At 53.3% G+C, this 17,362-nt stretch overlaps 2 protein-coding genes across 2 annotated transcripts; both read left to right on the top strand.

Moving 5' to 3' along the window:
* Positions 1 to 254: 254 nt before the first annotated feature.
* Positions 255 to 5,313, top strand: LOC109772772 (uncharacterized). Its single transcript, XM_020331472.4, has 7 exons — positions 255 to 2,124; positions 2,230 to 2,320; positions 2,410 to 2,567; positions 2,660 to 2,711; positions 3,771 to 3,850; positions 3,975 to 4,068; positions 4,150 to 5,313. Exons 1-7 carry the CDS (start codon positions 910 to 912, stop codon positions 4,743 to 4,745), a joined length of 2,286 nt encoding a protein of 761 aa, XP_020187061.1. The 5' UTR covers positions 255 to 909; the 3' UTR covers positions 4,746 to 5,313.
* A 9,833-nt stretch (positions 5,314 to 15,146) lies between these two features.
* Positions 15,147 to 16,660, top strand: LOC109772790 (protein PLASTID MOVEMENT IMPAIRED 1-like). The gene has a single exon (XM_045228065.2). The coding sequence runs from the start codon at positions 15,612 to 15,614 to the stop codon at positions 16,188 to 16,190; it is 579 nt and encodes a 192-aa protein (XP_045084000.1). The 5' UTR covers positions 15,147 to 15,611; the 3' UTR covers positions 16,191 to 16,660.
* The last annotated feature ends 702 nt before the right edge of the window (positions 16,661 to 17,362 follow it).

Raw genomic sequence — 17,362 nt, 5'->3', positions numbered from 1 at the left:
CATTCCGCACACATCATCGTCACGGGATGGCCGAAAACGACGCGGAACTTCTAACCCGTCATGGCTTAGCAGAAGAGAAACAAACAAACAAACACGAGACTTGGCCTCTGAAACCTCCTCTTGAATTGAAAAGTCAAGAGACAGGCCACCTAACCATCCTCAAAATCCCAAAAAAAAAAACTGAATTAGACAATTATTCACCATCATAGAAATATTGCTTGTAGAATATAGAAACATAAAAATAGTAACATGGAGGAAGAAAAGGTGAAAGGGAGGAGAGGGGAAGGAGGCAGGAGGGGAAGCGGCCAGCCGTCGGTCCCGTTGTGGTGGGTGCGGCTTTTACCGGGCCGGCTGGGATGGATGGATCCCGTCCCCGACCCCAACCGATTGAGATGAAGGTCCCCTCCCCTACCTCCGTCGCTCGCTCCTGTGCTAGCTATCGTGGCCTTTTATTGCCGCTCCCCTCCTCCGTCCGCCCACTCTAGTTTACTGCTCGCTCTGCTTGCTTTGGGTGCCGTGGCGTGGTGGATGCTTGGTTGGTTCCCTTCCGCTCCTTGTTGACACCCGACCCCGAGCCGCCCCACGAGAGGTAGCACAGCGAGCCAGCGGCGGGGTAGTACCACTGCCACTGCATCATCCGTCCGTGCCCAACGCCACAGGAGAGAGAGAAAGGGGGCGGTGGCAGGCAGAGGCTGCCACGCAGTGGGCGCGCCATAAAGGAGCGGGCTGCGGGCGGACGGACGGACGGAGTCCACCGAGATCCGGGAGCCAGCGCCGCGAGATCCGCTGCCGGATTCGCCGCCCGGCCGCCGCGCCTCCGCTCCGCTAAAGCTCGGTCCTTTTGGGGAACGGCGTGGTGGTGGTGGTGAGCTGGTGGTGGCGCCGAGGCTTGGTCGTGTGGGCGTGCCCATGGCGCGGGCGCGCTCGCTGGACGCGGACGCGGGCGAGGAGGAGTTCTTCGACTCCAGGGAGGCCATCTCGCCGCCCTCCGTCGCCTCGCCGGCGAGCTCCGGCCGCCACAGCAGCGCCGGCGACGGCGACGGCGTTTTGCTCTGCGGCGGGGCCCTGCTCGAGGTCTGGGCCGCGGGCCCCTTCAGCGTCGAGGAGCGCCGCGAGCGGTTCGTCCGCTCCCTGGGCCTCCTGGATCCGGGAGAATCGGGGCCGCGCTCGAGGCCCCGCGCCGGCGAGGAGATCGTCGTCCTGGGCAGCCCCGGCGCGGAGCCGGCCTCGCCCGCCCCTCGTCTCGCGCGCGGGGCTGCGGGGGAGGAGGAGGCGGGGGCGCCCGGCCTAAGCGGCGGCGGCGGCGAGGACGGCCTGGAGTGCGTGTTCAAGAACCTGGACGACGGCACGGTCTTCGTCGTCCACGAGCTGGGCAAGGATGGCAGCTTCCGGAGCCTCAGGGAGCGCCGCTCCAACCGGACCGTCACCGCCGCGGAATTCGAGAGGATCTCCGGCTCCTCCCCGTTCATCCGCGAGATGATGCGCCGGGTGGACGACTCCTCGGACGAGCCCTCCACCCCTGAGAAGTCCGCCGCGGGGAGGGCGAGGCGCCGGAGGAGGCGCCGGTTCGGGTGGCTCCGGAGGCTGGGCATCGGCGCCTGCGTCGTCGACGCCGAGGACGACGACGAGGCGAATTCCACCTCATCCAGCTCCTGCCGGAGCTGCGCCGGGAAGCCCGGGAAGGCCGTTGACAGGGTCAAGGTCAGGCCATACAAGAAGCGGTCAAAGGAATTGTCAGCGGTGTACAAGGGCCAGGAGATCAGGGCGCACAAGGGCGCCATTGTGGCCATGAAGTTCAGCTCCGACGGGCAGTACCTGGCCACCGGTGGCGAGGACGGCGTGGTGCGGGTGTGGCGCGTGGTGGAGGGCGAGAGGCCCGACGAGCTCGACTTCGCCGAGGACGATCCGTCATGCGTCTTCTTCACTGTCAATGAGAACTCTGAACTGGCTCCTGTCAACTCCAGCGAAGGGACCAAGAGCAAACAGGACAAGAGTTCAAAGGGGCAAGCAGATCCGGCCTGTGTTGTGATCCCTCACCGGACCTTTGCGCTGTCTCAGGTCCCTGTGCATGAATTCTATGGGCATGATGATGCCATCTTGGATCTCTCATGGTCCAAAAATGGGGTGAGTTGCAGTCCAGACAGTGTGTTTCCATGTACCTGAAGGATCTACTACAGATGTTGTTATGCTCATCTACTAAAACATCTGCCTTCGCTTGGTTTTGTGCAGGACTTGATCTCTGCATCTATGGATAAAACTGCTCGACTGTGGCGGGTCGGGTGCAATAGTTGTCTCAAGGTTTTCTACCACAATAACTACGGTAAACCCTTCTCCCCTGAACTAATGTTTCCGCAGCCTGCCGCTCCTCACCATATGATGCTGACATCAAGTTTGTTGTCTATTATGCAGTGACATGCGTTCAGTTTCACCCTACGAGTGACAATTATTTTATCAGCGGTTGCATCGATGGATTGGTTCGCATTTGGGATGTCCGTAAATGCCTAGTCGTAGACTGGGCTAATAGCAAAGAGATAATAACCGCAGTCTGTTACCGGCCTGATGGAAAGGTTCGCTTGAATATCCTTGTACTAGCCTGTTTTTACCAAGCGGCTATTTGTTGATTCACTGAGATGCTTATATTTCTGCTGGTTTCATTCAGGGGGTAGTGGTTGGGACCATAACAGGAAATTGCCGCTACTACGATGCATCAGGTAATCATGAGTTGGTTTGTTTGTGAGATTTGAGTTGTACTTCCTGATGATTGGCGAACTAATGATTTTGGAAATAGTAGCTTCAGTCGACATCCTCATTTGTTTGTTAATATGTCAATATCGCTTGCTTTCACGAGGACATCCAAGATGTATATGCACATTAGTAATGATAGGGATACCTCATTTTGTCCTCGCTATAAAAATAGCGAAAGCAGGATTGTTGCTATCCTCTAGTTGCTACGCAGGTCATCCTGTTTGAGCTTATGGATGTAGTTTCCTTGGGTTTTATTAGAAAGAAGATAGCGCTCAGAGATTTTCATCTACGCTAATCGAACAGTTGTTCCCTTGATTTTCCCTGTCTACGCTCCTTTTTGTCCTGATGAATAAACAAGAATGTGCCGTTAACGGATATTAAATATAGGCATCCAACAGTTGGAAAATTATGGAAACAAAAGAAATACTCTGTATATTTGGCGTTGAATAGGTGGCATGTGCTGTCGACAATATATTACTTAATAGGATCATTGCCATTTTGATGTAATACAACAGTGGCTTCTGTTTTGGCGGGAGTGGAATTCCAACTTCTAAGATTGAAATGGAAAAAAATAATGAAAATTCTAGTTAAAACTCTATATTTCTGAATGTGGGTATTCCTGTACTGTCAATGAGTGAACAGTACGCAAAGTATTATTTGGTAAAATAGAATCACAGAATTTATAATGCTCCTTTGGTGTAATTATGTTGTCCTGCTTATATAAAGATCTTGGAGAACACATGACACCTTACATTTATCATCGTTGTGTTAGGAGTTCATTTTTAGTACTTAAATTGTGATACCATCAACTCAGTGTTTAGGATACCTGGAAAAGGCAGTATAGTGAAAATAATTGTACTTGCTAGTAAGGCAGCAAATGGTTAACTGTTAACCCGATCGATTTTGTGGAACACAAAGAATCTTAATTTCTTATCTGATGTTCCTTTTTAAATATGCTGAAGTGTTCAATGTTTGCAAAATCATATCAGTATCTTAATTCTAATGTATTTTCCTTTTTTACACAGAAAATCGTCTAGAACTGGAATCTCAGGTCTCTCTGAATGGCAGAAAGAAGTCTCCGCTTAAAAGAATAGTTGGTTTCCAGGTACTGTCTTAAGATCTGTTGGCTGCACAAGATTTTTTTTTTTTTTGGTGATACAGACTTGGGATCTACTCATTGTTACAAGTGATTCTTACATTGCCTTCTTCTTCAAAACTTGTGTTGACAGTACTGCCCATCTGATCCAAAGAAGTTGATGGTAACATCTGGTGACTCACAAGTTCGCATTCTTGACGGGGTTCATGTAATTTCCAACTACAAAGGTACTGACACCATCTTCTTGTCTTGGGTTAATTCATATTATTCGTGGCCCTGAAGTTCACATTTCTATCTCCTCTTCTCAGGATTACAAAGTTCAAGCCAGGTTGCCGCATCATTTACCCCAGACGGAGATCACATAATCTCTGCTAGTGACGACTCCCGTATCTACATGTGGAATCATGCGAACCAACTTGCCCCAGTCACAAGCCGCGTGAAGACAGTGTGGTCATACGAGCGTTTTTTCAGCAACGATGTCTCCATCGCCATACCATGGAACGCCTCACAGTCAAGGAACTCTATTTCACTGGCCTGCAACATCCCTTCTTTGCGGCAGGAAGTCTCGGGCGACCTCTGCGACATACAGGACAGCAGCACATCACGCTGCCAGACTGAAGATTGCCTTGAAGACGACAACATGTTCCGGTTACCATCGGGCAACTTCACTCTTAGCAGGGCGTTCCTTGCAGAGTCTGCGCCAAGGGGGTCAGCCACATGGCCGGAGGAGCACTTGGCATCCAACTCCGCGACGGCGTCTATGTTGCGTAAATCTCAGTACAAGTTCCTGAAGGCGTCTTGCCAGAATGCAGCCACACATGCCTGGGGCCAGGTCATAGTCACCGCAAGCTGGGACGGCCACATCAGGTCATTCCAGAACTATGGCCTGCCGGTGCAGGTTTGACATCGCGTCTTCTCGGCATTGCTTCATCAGTGGGTTTCCCAGAAGCGCGGCGCGTCTCGACTTCACGGCGAATGCTTTGATGCCCCGCCTCGGGAAGCCTGGCTGGCCCGAGCTTGACGCTCGTCCAGATATACTGTTGCGGTACAAAGCGTCACATGGCTGGTTTCTTGTGCTAACATGCTTGTGGACCATAAGTTGTATGTAGCCCGGGTGGTCCTCCAAGATCCCGCCAGCGTCGACGCCCTTGTAGCAGCAGGCCCCCTTGGGAAGAAGGCGGACCGCCTTCCTTCGCTGAATTATGCAACCTTGTGGCGGGGTCTGGGCAACCGAGACCTCTTGATGCTGTTTCTTTGCGTTGTTCTGGAGCCCTCCGTAAATATATAGGAGACGGTGAACATATGTTTTGGCCAGTTTCGACTCCCCTCGCCCCGGTCGACCAGTCGATCGACGCGGGCGAGCGGGGAGCTAGCTAGGGTTGGATCTTGAGGATGGAGTGCACATATTGGATTCATTTCATTTGTTGTTACATGTTGTTGTGTGAGTGAGTTTAATGGTGTTGTACTGTGCACATTGACGCCTCCATTTCAGTGTGCTGGTGAGGTGTGGTGGACATGGTCAGGTGGGTGTGGGGGGGACCTCTCTCACCCTCCTCCTCTAGATGATGATGATGGATGGATAGGGATGGTGCAGTTGCAGTTGGGTCTCCTCTGATGGGATCCCTAACTCCAGGGACCAGCCTGAGCCTGGGTATGGTTATGGTATGGTATGGGGCTCATCTATCTCTCACTCACTCATGCTTGCCTGTCTCCTTCTCAATACCTTTGATTGATTAAAGCTGGCTGGGTGAGTGAGTGCTCAGATCTTGACCTTTTTACCTCCTGCATTGCCTTGCCATGCCCCTCTCTCACTTATTATTTGGCAGTGATGATATCCTGACTTCAGCAAGGTGAAACTGGCCTTTCCAGTTACCACTAGTACTTTCTTGCCCGTGCAGTTTGCACCTCGGAAAACTTCAGACCTTTACCTCCAGCTCTGAACCAAGAGCAAGTCTCTCTGGGTGTGTGCGTGTGTCATCGCCAAGTGGTTTTCAGATAGGCCAACTATGCGAAAACTCATTTTTTCGGTTTGGGTCGGCGTGGACAACCAACAAGGCGACACTAACGGACATATGTCTGTTCTTTTTTATTCCCGCGACGCATTTTTGGCCTAAATTTGAGCCAGTTTAGTGTTGGCGCGAACGACCGCGAGTCCGTGACGCCCCCACTTGTCCTCCACTTGACCCGTTCATCGGTGGCACAACCACCCCATTTCCCTCCTCTCTACCAAAACTCTTCCGCCCTCGCGCCATGCTCGACGCGCCAAACCCCGCTGTCACCTCCTTAGGCCGTGTGTGTGTGTGTGATTGCCAAGTGGTTTCAATGTTTGCTAGTAGTACTTCCCTTAGGCCAACTTCAATGCGACAACCTATTTCATCCGCCCTCGTCTGTTTGGGTGCGCGAACAAAAAACGTGGCCGAATGCGGACAACCTATTTCATCCACCCTCGTCTGTTTGGGTGCGCGAACAAAAAACGTGGCCCAATGCGGCGACGTAAACAAACATGTGTCCATTTTTTGTCCGCCATGATGCTTTTAGGTCCAAATTATGCCGGGATTAAGTTGGTGTGACTCCCGCGATGCCTTCACTTGTCCTCACCCCGTCCCACTCATTGGTGGACAACCACCTCATTTTCCCCTTCTCTCTTCCTAAACCCTCCCGCCCTCGCGCCATAGTCGACGCGTCAAACCCCGCGGCCACCTCCTTCACGACCGCCACGGGAACGACGTGGCCACCCGCGCCATGCACCCAAAGAAGAAGCCGGAGAAGGTGCGCACTCCGGAGGAGACAACGGCTGAGTCGGCAAAGAGGGCTGGCTAGTGGAAGGTCGCGGCAGACAAAAAAGAGGCCGTTGCGACAGTCGTCGTAGCCGAAGCTGTGCGGCGACATTCGCTGTAGCCGAAGCCGTGCGGCACCATGCCACCATTACGGAGAACGATGCCATCATTGCCAAGGCCACGCAGCAGGTCCTCCTCATGTTGGGTTCTGTGGTGAGCCGACCATTCTCGCCATTGTCGATGCGGCCGCGGCCAGCATGCGCTCGTCGGCTGCCCACCCGCAGTCGTCGTGCACGTCGAGAACGCCGCCGACGTACGTGTTCCTTCCTCAACACGACCCGGGCGCGTCCCGCTTCTCCGAGTCACCTTGGGGCGGCTCGCCGGAAGTGAGTGAACTCGCACAAACATTCCCCCTGGTGGCGGCCCTCGACCTCAATGCCACACCTGTGGCCGGCCAGTCCACCGGGATGCAAAGCAAGCGTCCGCGGGAGATCCCTATTGAAAGAACATGCAGTGCCCCCATGTTTGGTTTTGGTAATTGATGACAATCTCTATGGACTAATGGTTGCCTTGAGTTATATTTGAAGGATTTGTCCATAGGCTTTTCTTGAAGTCCATGTGTTGGTTTCAAGGAGTTTATGTGGTGACCAAGGTGTTATTAAGGAATTATCCAAAGATTGGTCATGTGAGAGTAGAGCTTATTGCAAGCATGTCTTGAAGAAGAAGATTGTGTGATCATTCATGTTTACCTTCAAGACATCATCCAAATGAAGAGAGTTGGAAAGAGTCAAGGTTGATCAAGACTAAATCAAGAGTGAATCAAGTTGATCAACACACAAAGCGCACAAGATGTACCGAGAGGGATCAAGCGATCCCATGGTGTGGTAAGCATTGTCGATCACGCTTTGTGTACTAACCCATGATCTTCGTGAGAGTTCTTTGTGAGGTTAGGTTGCGGTGCGCAAGTTCAAGTGAAGCATCATGACGAGATCAAATGCTTGAAGCTTGCCGTCCATTGTGGTGACAATGGACTGGTGAAGATGTGCGGAAGAGTGGCTCACCCATAGTGGAGTATGGGGGAGCAATCAACTAGTCTTCATCGAGCCAACACAACCAAGAAAGGTGGTCCAACTTGAGGGAGTCAAGATCGTCATCATCTAGCTCAAGTGGACCATGTGCAAGGCAAATGTTTGCTCTTGATAGGTTTTCTATTTTACCGGTCTCATGATGGTAGTTGGGAGACCGGGTTATAGGATCGATTGCCGTACTATCAAGGGGGGCTCTCAATGAGTAGCTTGATCGTATCGTTCATAGAGAGCTCAAACCATTGCATCCTTGCATCATCTTTGTTGGTTCTTGTTTGGTTCTTCTCTTTGTGAGTTTTGGAGCTTATGGTCATCTTGATGACAAGCTCGAGTTCATCGAAAACGGAGTTCACTCGCATCTTCTATGATGTTTTCGATGTTGGAGGTTATGCCGGTTCTTCTCGGTTGGAGGTTTCACTCCTCTATTTTTGGCATACCTCCCCTGCCTCTTCTTACTATAACCAGTTGCTGTTTTGATGCTACTCGTCTTTCTCAATCCAACAAGCTTGAGTTTGCTCAATTCGGAGCTCATATGCAGAAGTTAGGGCAGTTTTGGTTTCCTAGCGGTAGTACCGTGGCCAGAGCGGCAGTACCGCTTGTCACCCCAAGCGGTAGTACCGCTGTCCAAAGCGGTAGTACCGCCTATGGCCATAAGCGGTAGTACGGCTACGGTTCCGCGCTGGTACCGCCTCGATTTTGGGTCTTGCATTTTTCGTGTCGAGTTTTGCAGTAGTTGCACGGCAGTAAGGCACGGCAGTTCCACCTATAAGCGGTAGTACCGCCCTGATGGGCGGTAGTACCGCCTATAAGCGGTAGTACCGCTCCGGTCGGGCGGTAGTACCGCTACTGCATTTTTGTCCCGTGTTCTGCTCCTCCAGCGGTAGTACCGCTGGGGTGCGCGGTAGTACCGCTTATAAGCGGTACTACCGCCCCAAGGTTCATGTTTGGTTGCTCCTTTTGCCTGCTTCTTCCGCCAGAGCGGTAGTACCGCTCGTGGAGCGGTAGTACCGCTCGTGTGCGGGCTGAGCACATAACGGTTGGATTTTTCCCCTTCTATAAAAGGGGGTCTTCTTCCCCATTGAACCTTATCCTTTGAGCTCGTGTTCTTCCCCCATTGTTGACCTTCTTCGAGCTTGCTAACTCTCAATCCCTCCATGGATTCTTGCTAGTTTTTGAGGGAAAAGAGAGAGGAGATCTAGATCCACATTTCCACCAATCACTTTCTCCTCTTTGTGAGGGGAACCCCTTGGATCTAGATCTTGGAGTTCTTGGTGTTCTCCTTCTTGTTCTTCCTCTCATTTTCTTCCCTAGCATTAGTTGCTTCGGTGGGATTTGAGAGAGAAGGACTTGGGCACTCCGTGTGCCCTTGCCATTGCATTTGGTGCATCGGTTTGAGTTCTCCACGGTGATACGTGGAAGTTACAAGTTGAGAAGCTTATTACTCTTGGGTGCTTGGTGCCCTTGAGCTTGTTCCTCTTGGGTGCTTGGGCGCCCTAGACGGTTGGTGGTGTTCGGAGCTCAATCATTGTGGTGTAAAGCTCCGGGCAAGCGTCGGGGTCTCCAATTAGGTTGTGGAGATCGCCCCGAGCAATTTGACGGGTACCGGTGACCGCCCCCAAGGGTTGCCAAAGTGTACGGGTTCGGTGACCGCCCCCAAGGGTTGCCATTTGTACGGGTTCGGTGACCGCCCTCAAGGGTCCCTTAGTGGAATCACGGCATCTTGCATTGTGCGAGGGCGTGAGGAGATTACGGTGGCCCTAGTGGCTTCTTGGGGAGCATTGTGCCTCCACACCGCTCCAAACGGAGATTAGCATCCGCAAGGGTGTGAACTTCGGGATACATCGTCGTCTCCGCGTGCCTCGGGTATCTCTTACCCGAACCCTTTACTTACGCACTTTACTTTGTGATAGCCATATTGTTTCTTGTCATATATCTTGCTATCACTTAGTTGTTTATCTTTCTTAGCATAAGTTGTTGGTGCACATAGGTGAGCCTAGTTGTTGTAGGTTTTGTGCTTGTCAAATTAACCGCTAGGTTTATTCCGCATTTGTTCAAGCCTAAACCGTAATTATTTTAAAGCGCCTATTCACCCCCCCCTCTAGGCGACATCCACGATCTTTCACCTATGGGCAACTTTCCAATGCCCACAACTTGTTCGATGAACCACCGACCCCGACGGCGGCTCATGAAGACCCGGCCTACTACAATGAATTCATGGAGGACATGATCTGAGGGTGGCCAAGTGTATGATGGCAACGAGACCCAAAACCAAGACGGGAACGCCGAGTACGCCGAAGGGCAAGAAGACACAGACGTCCACGGGCAAGAAGACACCAACGGCCGGAGCAACAAAGGGAAAGAAGATGGTGTGGACATCGACGAGGAGCCATTGTTCCATGAGGAGCTCTCTCACCAAGTAAATGCACAAAGGAGGCGGCAGCAAAGCATCCAAACGGGAGGATACACACAAGATGAGGACAAGTTGATTTTTCAAAGCATGGATGGAAATTGGACAAGATCCCAAGACGGGCGTCGAGAAAAGGCACAATGTTTTGGAGGAGGGTTCATACATACTTCCATGAACGTAGGAAGTTTGAGCCCTACAAGTTTAAGAGTAACCGTGGAGACATGTCGATCGCAAAGAGACGGGCTTTCATCCAATTGGAGTGCAACAAGTTTGGTGCTTCCCTTAAGAACATCCCAGCCGCCCCGTGAGTGGCCTAGGCGTCAAAGACATGATATACAATTCCTTCCCTTGTCCATATGTGTGCGGGGTTTTTGATTTTTCACCACCACTTACTTTGCACTTTGATAATTTGCCACTCTTTACATTGTAATTGATCTATTGCCACTCTTTACATTGGACCTTGATATTTTGCCACTTTTTCACACAAAAACAATACCTGTAAATGATTAACATAATTTATACATAAAACAGTGGACGAAACTACCCTTTTGTGCTAGTTTGACCGGTGCATCCAGCCCATTCACTGATTGAAATCAAATGGGGATGGGAGGGGATGAACTCGTTCACCGCCGCCGCCCCCTCTGCTGATGGCCGCCGCCGGAGTATCACATGCCGTCAGTTGCACAGCCATGCTGCTCCCCGCCTCCCTTGCTGCTCGTGCTGCTCCCCGCCGCCCTGACACGGAGGATGGCCAAACCCGTGCCACCAAGGAGGCCGGCGCGTCCCCAGGTGGTAGAAGAGGTGTCGCCCTCCCCTTTGCCCAGAATGAGCTGGCTCCCAGTCGCACACGAGCACACGGGAGAATGTGATAGGAGGTTGCTGGGAGAAGCGCACACGAGCGTGGCCACCGGGGCTGTGCTGCACCTAGTGCTGTAGACGACCAACAGCGGCAAGCAGCAAAAGCGAAAGGAGCGGCAGCGGCTAGGAAAGGGAGCAGCGGCGAGGGAACAATGTAAGTAATTGATCAATCATTGTCCAAATTGATGTGCTAAACTAGATGTTCAAAATGATGAATCCGTCCATGCAAGGAAGAGATGGAAGATGCAGGCTCTGAGAACGTCAAAAAAAGAAAAGCAAAGAAAGTTGCAGGATGCGTGATGCTGTCAATCCGTGGTACTTGTACATCTGGACGACCCGTCGCGGAGCAGCAGCCGTACGAGGCCGGCGGCCCTTGCTACTGGAGACCTACACAGAGGCAGCGGCCATGCGGCTCGGGGACGACCTGTACGGAGGCGGCGGCTGTGCGGATCGAGGACCGCGCAGGATGACCTGCACAAGCAGGTGGACGGAGTAGAGCACGGCGTCGGCTTCCACACCATGGACGAGTTGCTGATGTGCGAGGCGGCAAAAGGAAGGGTCAACCCGTCCGCTCCGTGGTGTAAGGCGCCGGCTGCGGAGCAGAAGCAGCAGCGGCAGCGCACATCACGGCAACGCGGTGGCCGGCAGCAGAGCACACGCCGGGATGTAGTCGCCTCGGGAGGGGGAGCGGGACAGAGAGGACTCACGTCGCCGGGATGTAGCCGCCGGGGACAACCAAGGGCGTCGGCCGTCGAGAGTAGCCTTAGCCGTCTCATGGCGTTGCTACCGGCGAGAGGAAGGGGATAAGGCGAGCGACCGAGAGCTCCTCTCCCGTTCCTGGTCAATCTCGGAGCATGGGTGTTTTGGTCATTACATGCGGGACCCGTCTCACAAAGGGCAAAAAATCAAAGTCTAGTGTAAAGAGTGGCAACAGATCAATTACAATGTAAAAAGTGGCAAATTGTCAAAGTGCAAAGTAATTGGTGGCAAAAAAATTAAAAACCCCCCAATCTTTGGAGACTTTCAAGACCCAACATGGGTACAAGTCATTCACCATGACCCATTGTTGGACGATGATTTGTGAGTGCCCGAAGTTTAAGGAGCAATATGCCGCACAAAAGAAAGGTGGGGGGCCGGCGGCGGTTGTTAAACCAAGTGAAGGTGAGAAGCGGCCGAAGGGGAAGACCAACTCCAAGTTTGACGACAAGCATCATGCTTCAACACTCGCGTTGCAGGAAACTTTGAAGGGGTTCATGACCCAAAAGGAAACGAGGGAGGAGAGGAAGCGCCAAGAGAAAGAGGAGCAAATGAAGACCTTCTTTGGCATTCAAAAGAAGAAGCTCGAGATCGGAGTAGAGCTACGCCCGGACGAAAGAAAACGAGGTGAAGCTCACGCGGATCTCGAAGGAAATGAAGATCATGATGGCTGACCTGAGTAAGGTGTCCCTAAGAAAAAGGGTTTGGTTCAAGAAGCAAAACGAGATGCTCGAGATAGATGAATGAATGAGCTATGGCCGAGACGCAATCATTTTGTATGCCGGCATGAATTACGGCCGAGATGCATCAACTATGGCCGAGAGAGGCGATTTTTTTATGTACTGGCATGTATGCCGACCGTTATGAAGACGGACCATATGGATCGGCCCATTGGGCGCACCGGCCTGATTTGTCCGGGCAAGGCCGGACGAAGCACCTCAAGCCAAGCCAAACAGGAAAAAAGGGAGACTAAATCCGCACCTGTTTACGTGGGCCGGTAGATCTGTGCAGTAAAAGCTACTAGCAACGGCGGGCGGCGACAAAGCATGGGCACGGCTGTGCCGCCATGAAGCACACACTCTTCCCCGTTTATGCCGGCCGGTCAGGTCATCCACTGTCCAGTCCACGGCCGCAGTGCTAAAAAATCTCTCTGCCATGGCACGACGGGTTCTCTGACAGACAGGATCACTTGCACTTACCCATCTGCTCAAGAGCATGATGGCGCCCATGCCACGGCCATGCGGCCGATCGGTCGATGAGAGTGAAGTTGAATCAGACAGACAGACAGACAGAGAGTCATCGATCTCGATGCGGCCGGCAGGCATTGCCACTTCTCCCTCTCGTCCAACAGTCGACTTGGATGGATGGACGGATGGCGTTGTGCTGTACGTGCCGTGTCAGTCTGGGGAAAGGACGGACGGATTCTGATTATGAGTTTCTGACCGACGAGTGTGTGGGCGAGCGTGAATATCCTCAACTTCCCCATGGCTCCTGTCGGGCAAAGGTAAGTAAGGTCGTCGAGGCAACAGCACAGCAGCCACTGTAAAATCTTCAGAGATGCAGAGTACTACTTGCCGTGCAGCCCATGAGATGAGATGAGATGTGCAGTGAAAGCGAGCAACGGCGCCAAAGCACGGCCATATGGCCATGGCCGTGGGCAGCCATGGAGTGGGCACGTACGTGTACTCTCCGGTTTATTATGTCAGCCGGCCGGCTCATCACCGGCGCCCATGCGGCCGGCCCTGGATGGCGTGCTTAATAACGACCTCTCCATGCATGCGCGCGGTGGTTCGATCTGACAGGCAGGATTGGGCGACCATGAAGTTGCCCATGCCATTGCCATGCTGCAGAAGTGTGAGTGGATGTGAAATGATACTAGATTGCATCGTCGATCTCGACTCGATGCGGCCGGCCGGCATTGCCTCTTTTCGTCCAACAGTGGACTTGCATGGATGGATGGATGGATGGAGGGATGCCCCGTCGTTTCTGAACGTGCCGTGCCAGCCTGAGTTGAGTCTGGGGGAAAGGACGGACGGACGGAGGGAGGGATTCTGATTCTGACGGCAAGTGTGAGCGAGCGTGAATATCCTGGCCTGCCCGATGGCTCCTGTCGGCCGGGCCGGAGGAAAGCTTGTCTGTCCTGTCCAGCCAATCTTCACAAGTGCAGCGAGCGACGCCTCGGGGTGGCAGGCAGGCGCCACCTGGGGGCTGCTGGCTCCTGTCGTCGCCTCTCGGCCTCGGGTACGCCGCCGCTTGCTGCCCGTGGTCGCCGGCGTCGCTGCCGGCCGGGATGGACGGACGGACGGTGATGGGTCGGTGCAACGCGCTCGCGCTATATATATGGAAGAGGTTCCCGTTGTTGCTTTGGTCCAGGCATTGCCGGCGACGTGAAGTGTCATGAGCCCATGCATGAGCCATGACGTGAAGGGCCTTTCAACCCCATGCAGCTCTACTCTTTTCTACTCTGGTGCTATTACACTTCACTTCACTGTGGAAAAATAAAAATAAATACGCGTGCGTGTCCAAGTAAGAATACGGACGTGTGGAAGGGAAGAAGAACAGGAAAACCGTGCACAAACATGCATGTCCACTCGTTGCCGCCTGAGCCTGCCTCACGGGTGACACAAGCAAGCCCAATGGCCGTGCCAGCGATATCTCGAGGCGTAGCACGTGTTAGATCGCTGTCGTGTGCCATGACGTTCTCATGGAAAGAACTTACAGCGGTCAGGCACATGGTAACGTAAAAAGTGAGGCAGGATGTCTGCAATCGGCCGGCATTGGCGAGGAGAGAAAAGCTGCGTTGCGGATAACAACAGTTGAGGTGTGGCACTATGTGTCATCCTGCCTTTTTGCACGACTCCAACACTAGTACAGTGGAGGTCCTGTCTGATCGTCGCCGTCGGGCTATAAACTGCCACGCAGACATGACACAACCGTGAAATGAACCCACGATTTGACGGCCGAATCTGGACCTCGTTTACTTTTTCTTTTCAAGGAATGGAGCGCCGCTCCCAGTTCCATTTCTGAAATTGATAAATACACCCTCTATAAACTAATGTAAGACGTTTTTACAACTGTAAAAACATCTTATATTTAGGTACAGTAGGAGGTAACAACCTCATACACAGAGGGGGGGAAACTAGAGCAAAAAACAAAGCGGAGATGAAGAACATACAAGCATCGGTGCTCAAAGACCCAGAAACGGCTTCAAAACAAGATGAGCATGATCAGCAACTAAAAATGTCATAGTACTCTCTATTATGAGGATAAGAGCATCTCCACTAGGCCTACCCCCCCCCCCCCCCCCCCCCCCCCCCCCACCAACAGCCCTCCCCAGGACCACCTTTTTGCGCCGGTTGTAAAAATCGCCCCAGCCATGCACCCAACACCTCCTTTTTCGCCAGATTTGACGAAAGGTTCGGCCGGCGCTCCCATGGGAAACCCAACGCGCTGGGCCCGAGCTAGGGGCACTGGCGCTACCTTTTCACGTGCAAACCCCTCTCTCTCCTCTCTTTCCACCTACCCCACCCCGTCGCCCACCTTCTCCTCCTACTCCTCCTCTGTCCCGGCCTCCCCCGCACGCCATGGCGGCCAACCACCACCTCCGCCGCCTCGCCTCCGCGTCCGCCCCCGCTCTTTCCCGCCTCTCCAAGCCCCCTGCCTCGCCGCTCCTCCGCCCCGCGTTCTCCAGCTTCGCCTCCCCCGCGGATCAGCCTGCGAGGCCCGGGGCGCTGTGAAGGAGGAAGACGAGCCGCAGGCCGGTGATGCTAGTGCGACCGCGACGAAGGCGGGGGAGGAGGAGGATGACGGCGGCCTGGACCTCCTCCTCTGCCCCGGTCTCCCGTCACAGTCGGCCGCACAACCAGGCCGCATAGGTGCAGCAACAGATGGCCCGCGCCGTCCCGAGCGCTACCATGCGTGCGCTGTCGTGCATCGGTATGACCCGCCTCGGCTGCCTCTTCTCCGTCGAGGTGGCGGCGGCACAGGGCCTCCCGTCGTCCATGGACGGGCTCCGCCTCGCCGTGGCCGTGCGCAAGAAGGAGTCGCGCGAGGGCGCCGTGCAGACCATGCCGTCCCGCGTGCAGCAGGGCGCGGCGGACTTCGAGGAGACGCTATTCGTCCGGTGCCACGTCTACTGCAGCGGCGGGGGCGCCGGCAAGCCGCCGACGAAGTTTGAGCCCCGCCCGTTCCTGTTGTCCGTGGTCGCCGTGGACGCGCCGGAGCTGGACCTTGGCCAGAGCACGGTGGACTTGAGCGCCCTCGTGAAGGAGTCCACGGAGAAGAGCCAACAAGGGGAGCGCGTCCGGCAGTGGCAGATGGCGTTCCTGCTCGCCGGCAAGGCCAAGGGCGGGGAGCTCGTCGTCACGCTCGCTTTCCAGATCTTGGAGGACGGCGGCGTCGGGCTCTACAGCCAGCCGGCCACCAAGACCGCTGCCCTGGTGCGGTGTCCAGTGACGAGAATCTGAAGGAGCCCCTTCTTGTCCCTCGCCTTGGCCGCCAGCCTGAGCTCCCGCAGCGCGGCGGAGAGCCTGGACCTCTTGCTCCTCTTCTTCTTCATGTTCTTCATGGCGTCGCTCCGGCACAAGGACGGCGGCCTGGACCTCCTCCTCTGCCCTGGGGCCTCCTCGACATCGTCACCGGCCCGTCCGCTTCCTCGCTACGCGCCACGCGCTCGTGGACCTCCGAGCTATCGCCACGCGTCCTCCTCGTCGAGGTGCCGAGATGCTTGGGGGTGGAGACGGCCGGAAAAATCCCCCCTCCAAGCCCATTCTCCTATGGAACACCTTAGTGCCGGTCAAAGTAGAAGCCCTCCGCCGCATCACTGCATTTCTGAAGATTTGCTCTCTAAAAATTAACTAAAAAATACATGTAATGAGAACTAGCAAAAACTGAGCTAGTAGGATTGGATGGGTGAATATTCCTAAAACATGCATCATTATGAGTTTTCCCATACAGTCCAAATCATAGCAGCTACACCAATGAAAACTAAAATTCCTAATTCGAAACTGCTCCACACACGACAGTAATTATTGCACCAGCTAGGAAGCTCGTCAAAGCTACGATGAACCAAAGTTAACTGATCAACATTTTCATTTGCACTACAATAAACATTTCACATTACCTACCCTGCTACCCTTCTCCTATGAAGCGGCACATCTCTAGTTAATACACTTTTTTCTTCTTCTAAGAACCAACCACATAAATACTTCAACTTTTATAGCCACTCTACTCTTCCATACATCCTCCTTAAGGGCAAACAACTTGTCTAGTTCGATCGAATCTCAATAATTTCATATATGAAGTAGCTCGGATCAATACTGGCTTCTGGATATCCGAGTTGGGTTCATGTAGTATTTAGAAGAAAAAAACTTGTTGTCCGTACAAAAAACCCAAGAAGATAATTTAAATGTAGTATTTCATAGCTGAGGTATGTTCAAATCGTAGCTTTGTTTATGGGAAAGCCATATTTTTAATGGTTTTTGTCCTAAATGGGCCGTTTACATGTCAACACTACATAGTCATTCTTTAAGAGCAACTCTAGCAGAGTTGTCATATTGACAGCCTCCATCTCCATATTCATATGGAGCGTACTTCATATTGAATTATGGGGGCCGCTAACGCAAGTGCAAAGTCAGAA

The sequence above is a fragment of the Aegilops tauschii genome, chromosome 4 (assembly GCF_002575655.3).
Source record: "Aegilops tauschii subsp. strangulata cultivar AL8/78 chromosome 4, Aet v6.0, whole genome shotgun sequence".
In the NCBI taxonomy this organism is placed as follows: Eukaryota; Viridiplantae; Streptophyta; class Magnoliopsida; order Poales; family Poaceae; genus Aegilops; species Aegilops tauschii.
The sequence above is the reverse complement of the archived record's forward strand: the minus strand, read 5'-3'. Positions and strand labels throughout refer to the sequence as shown.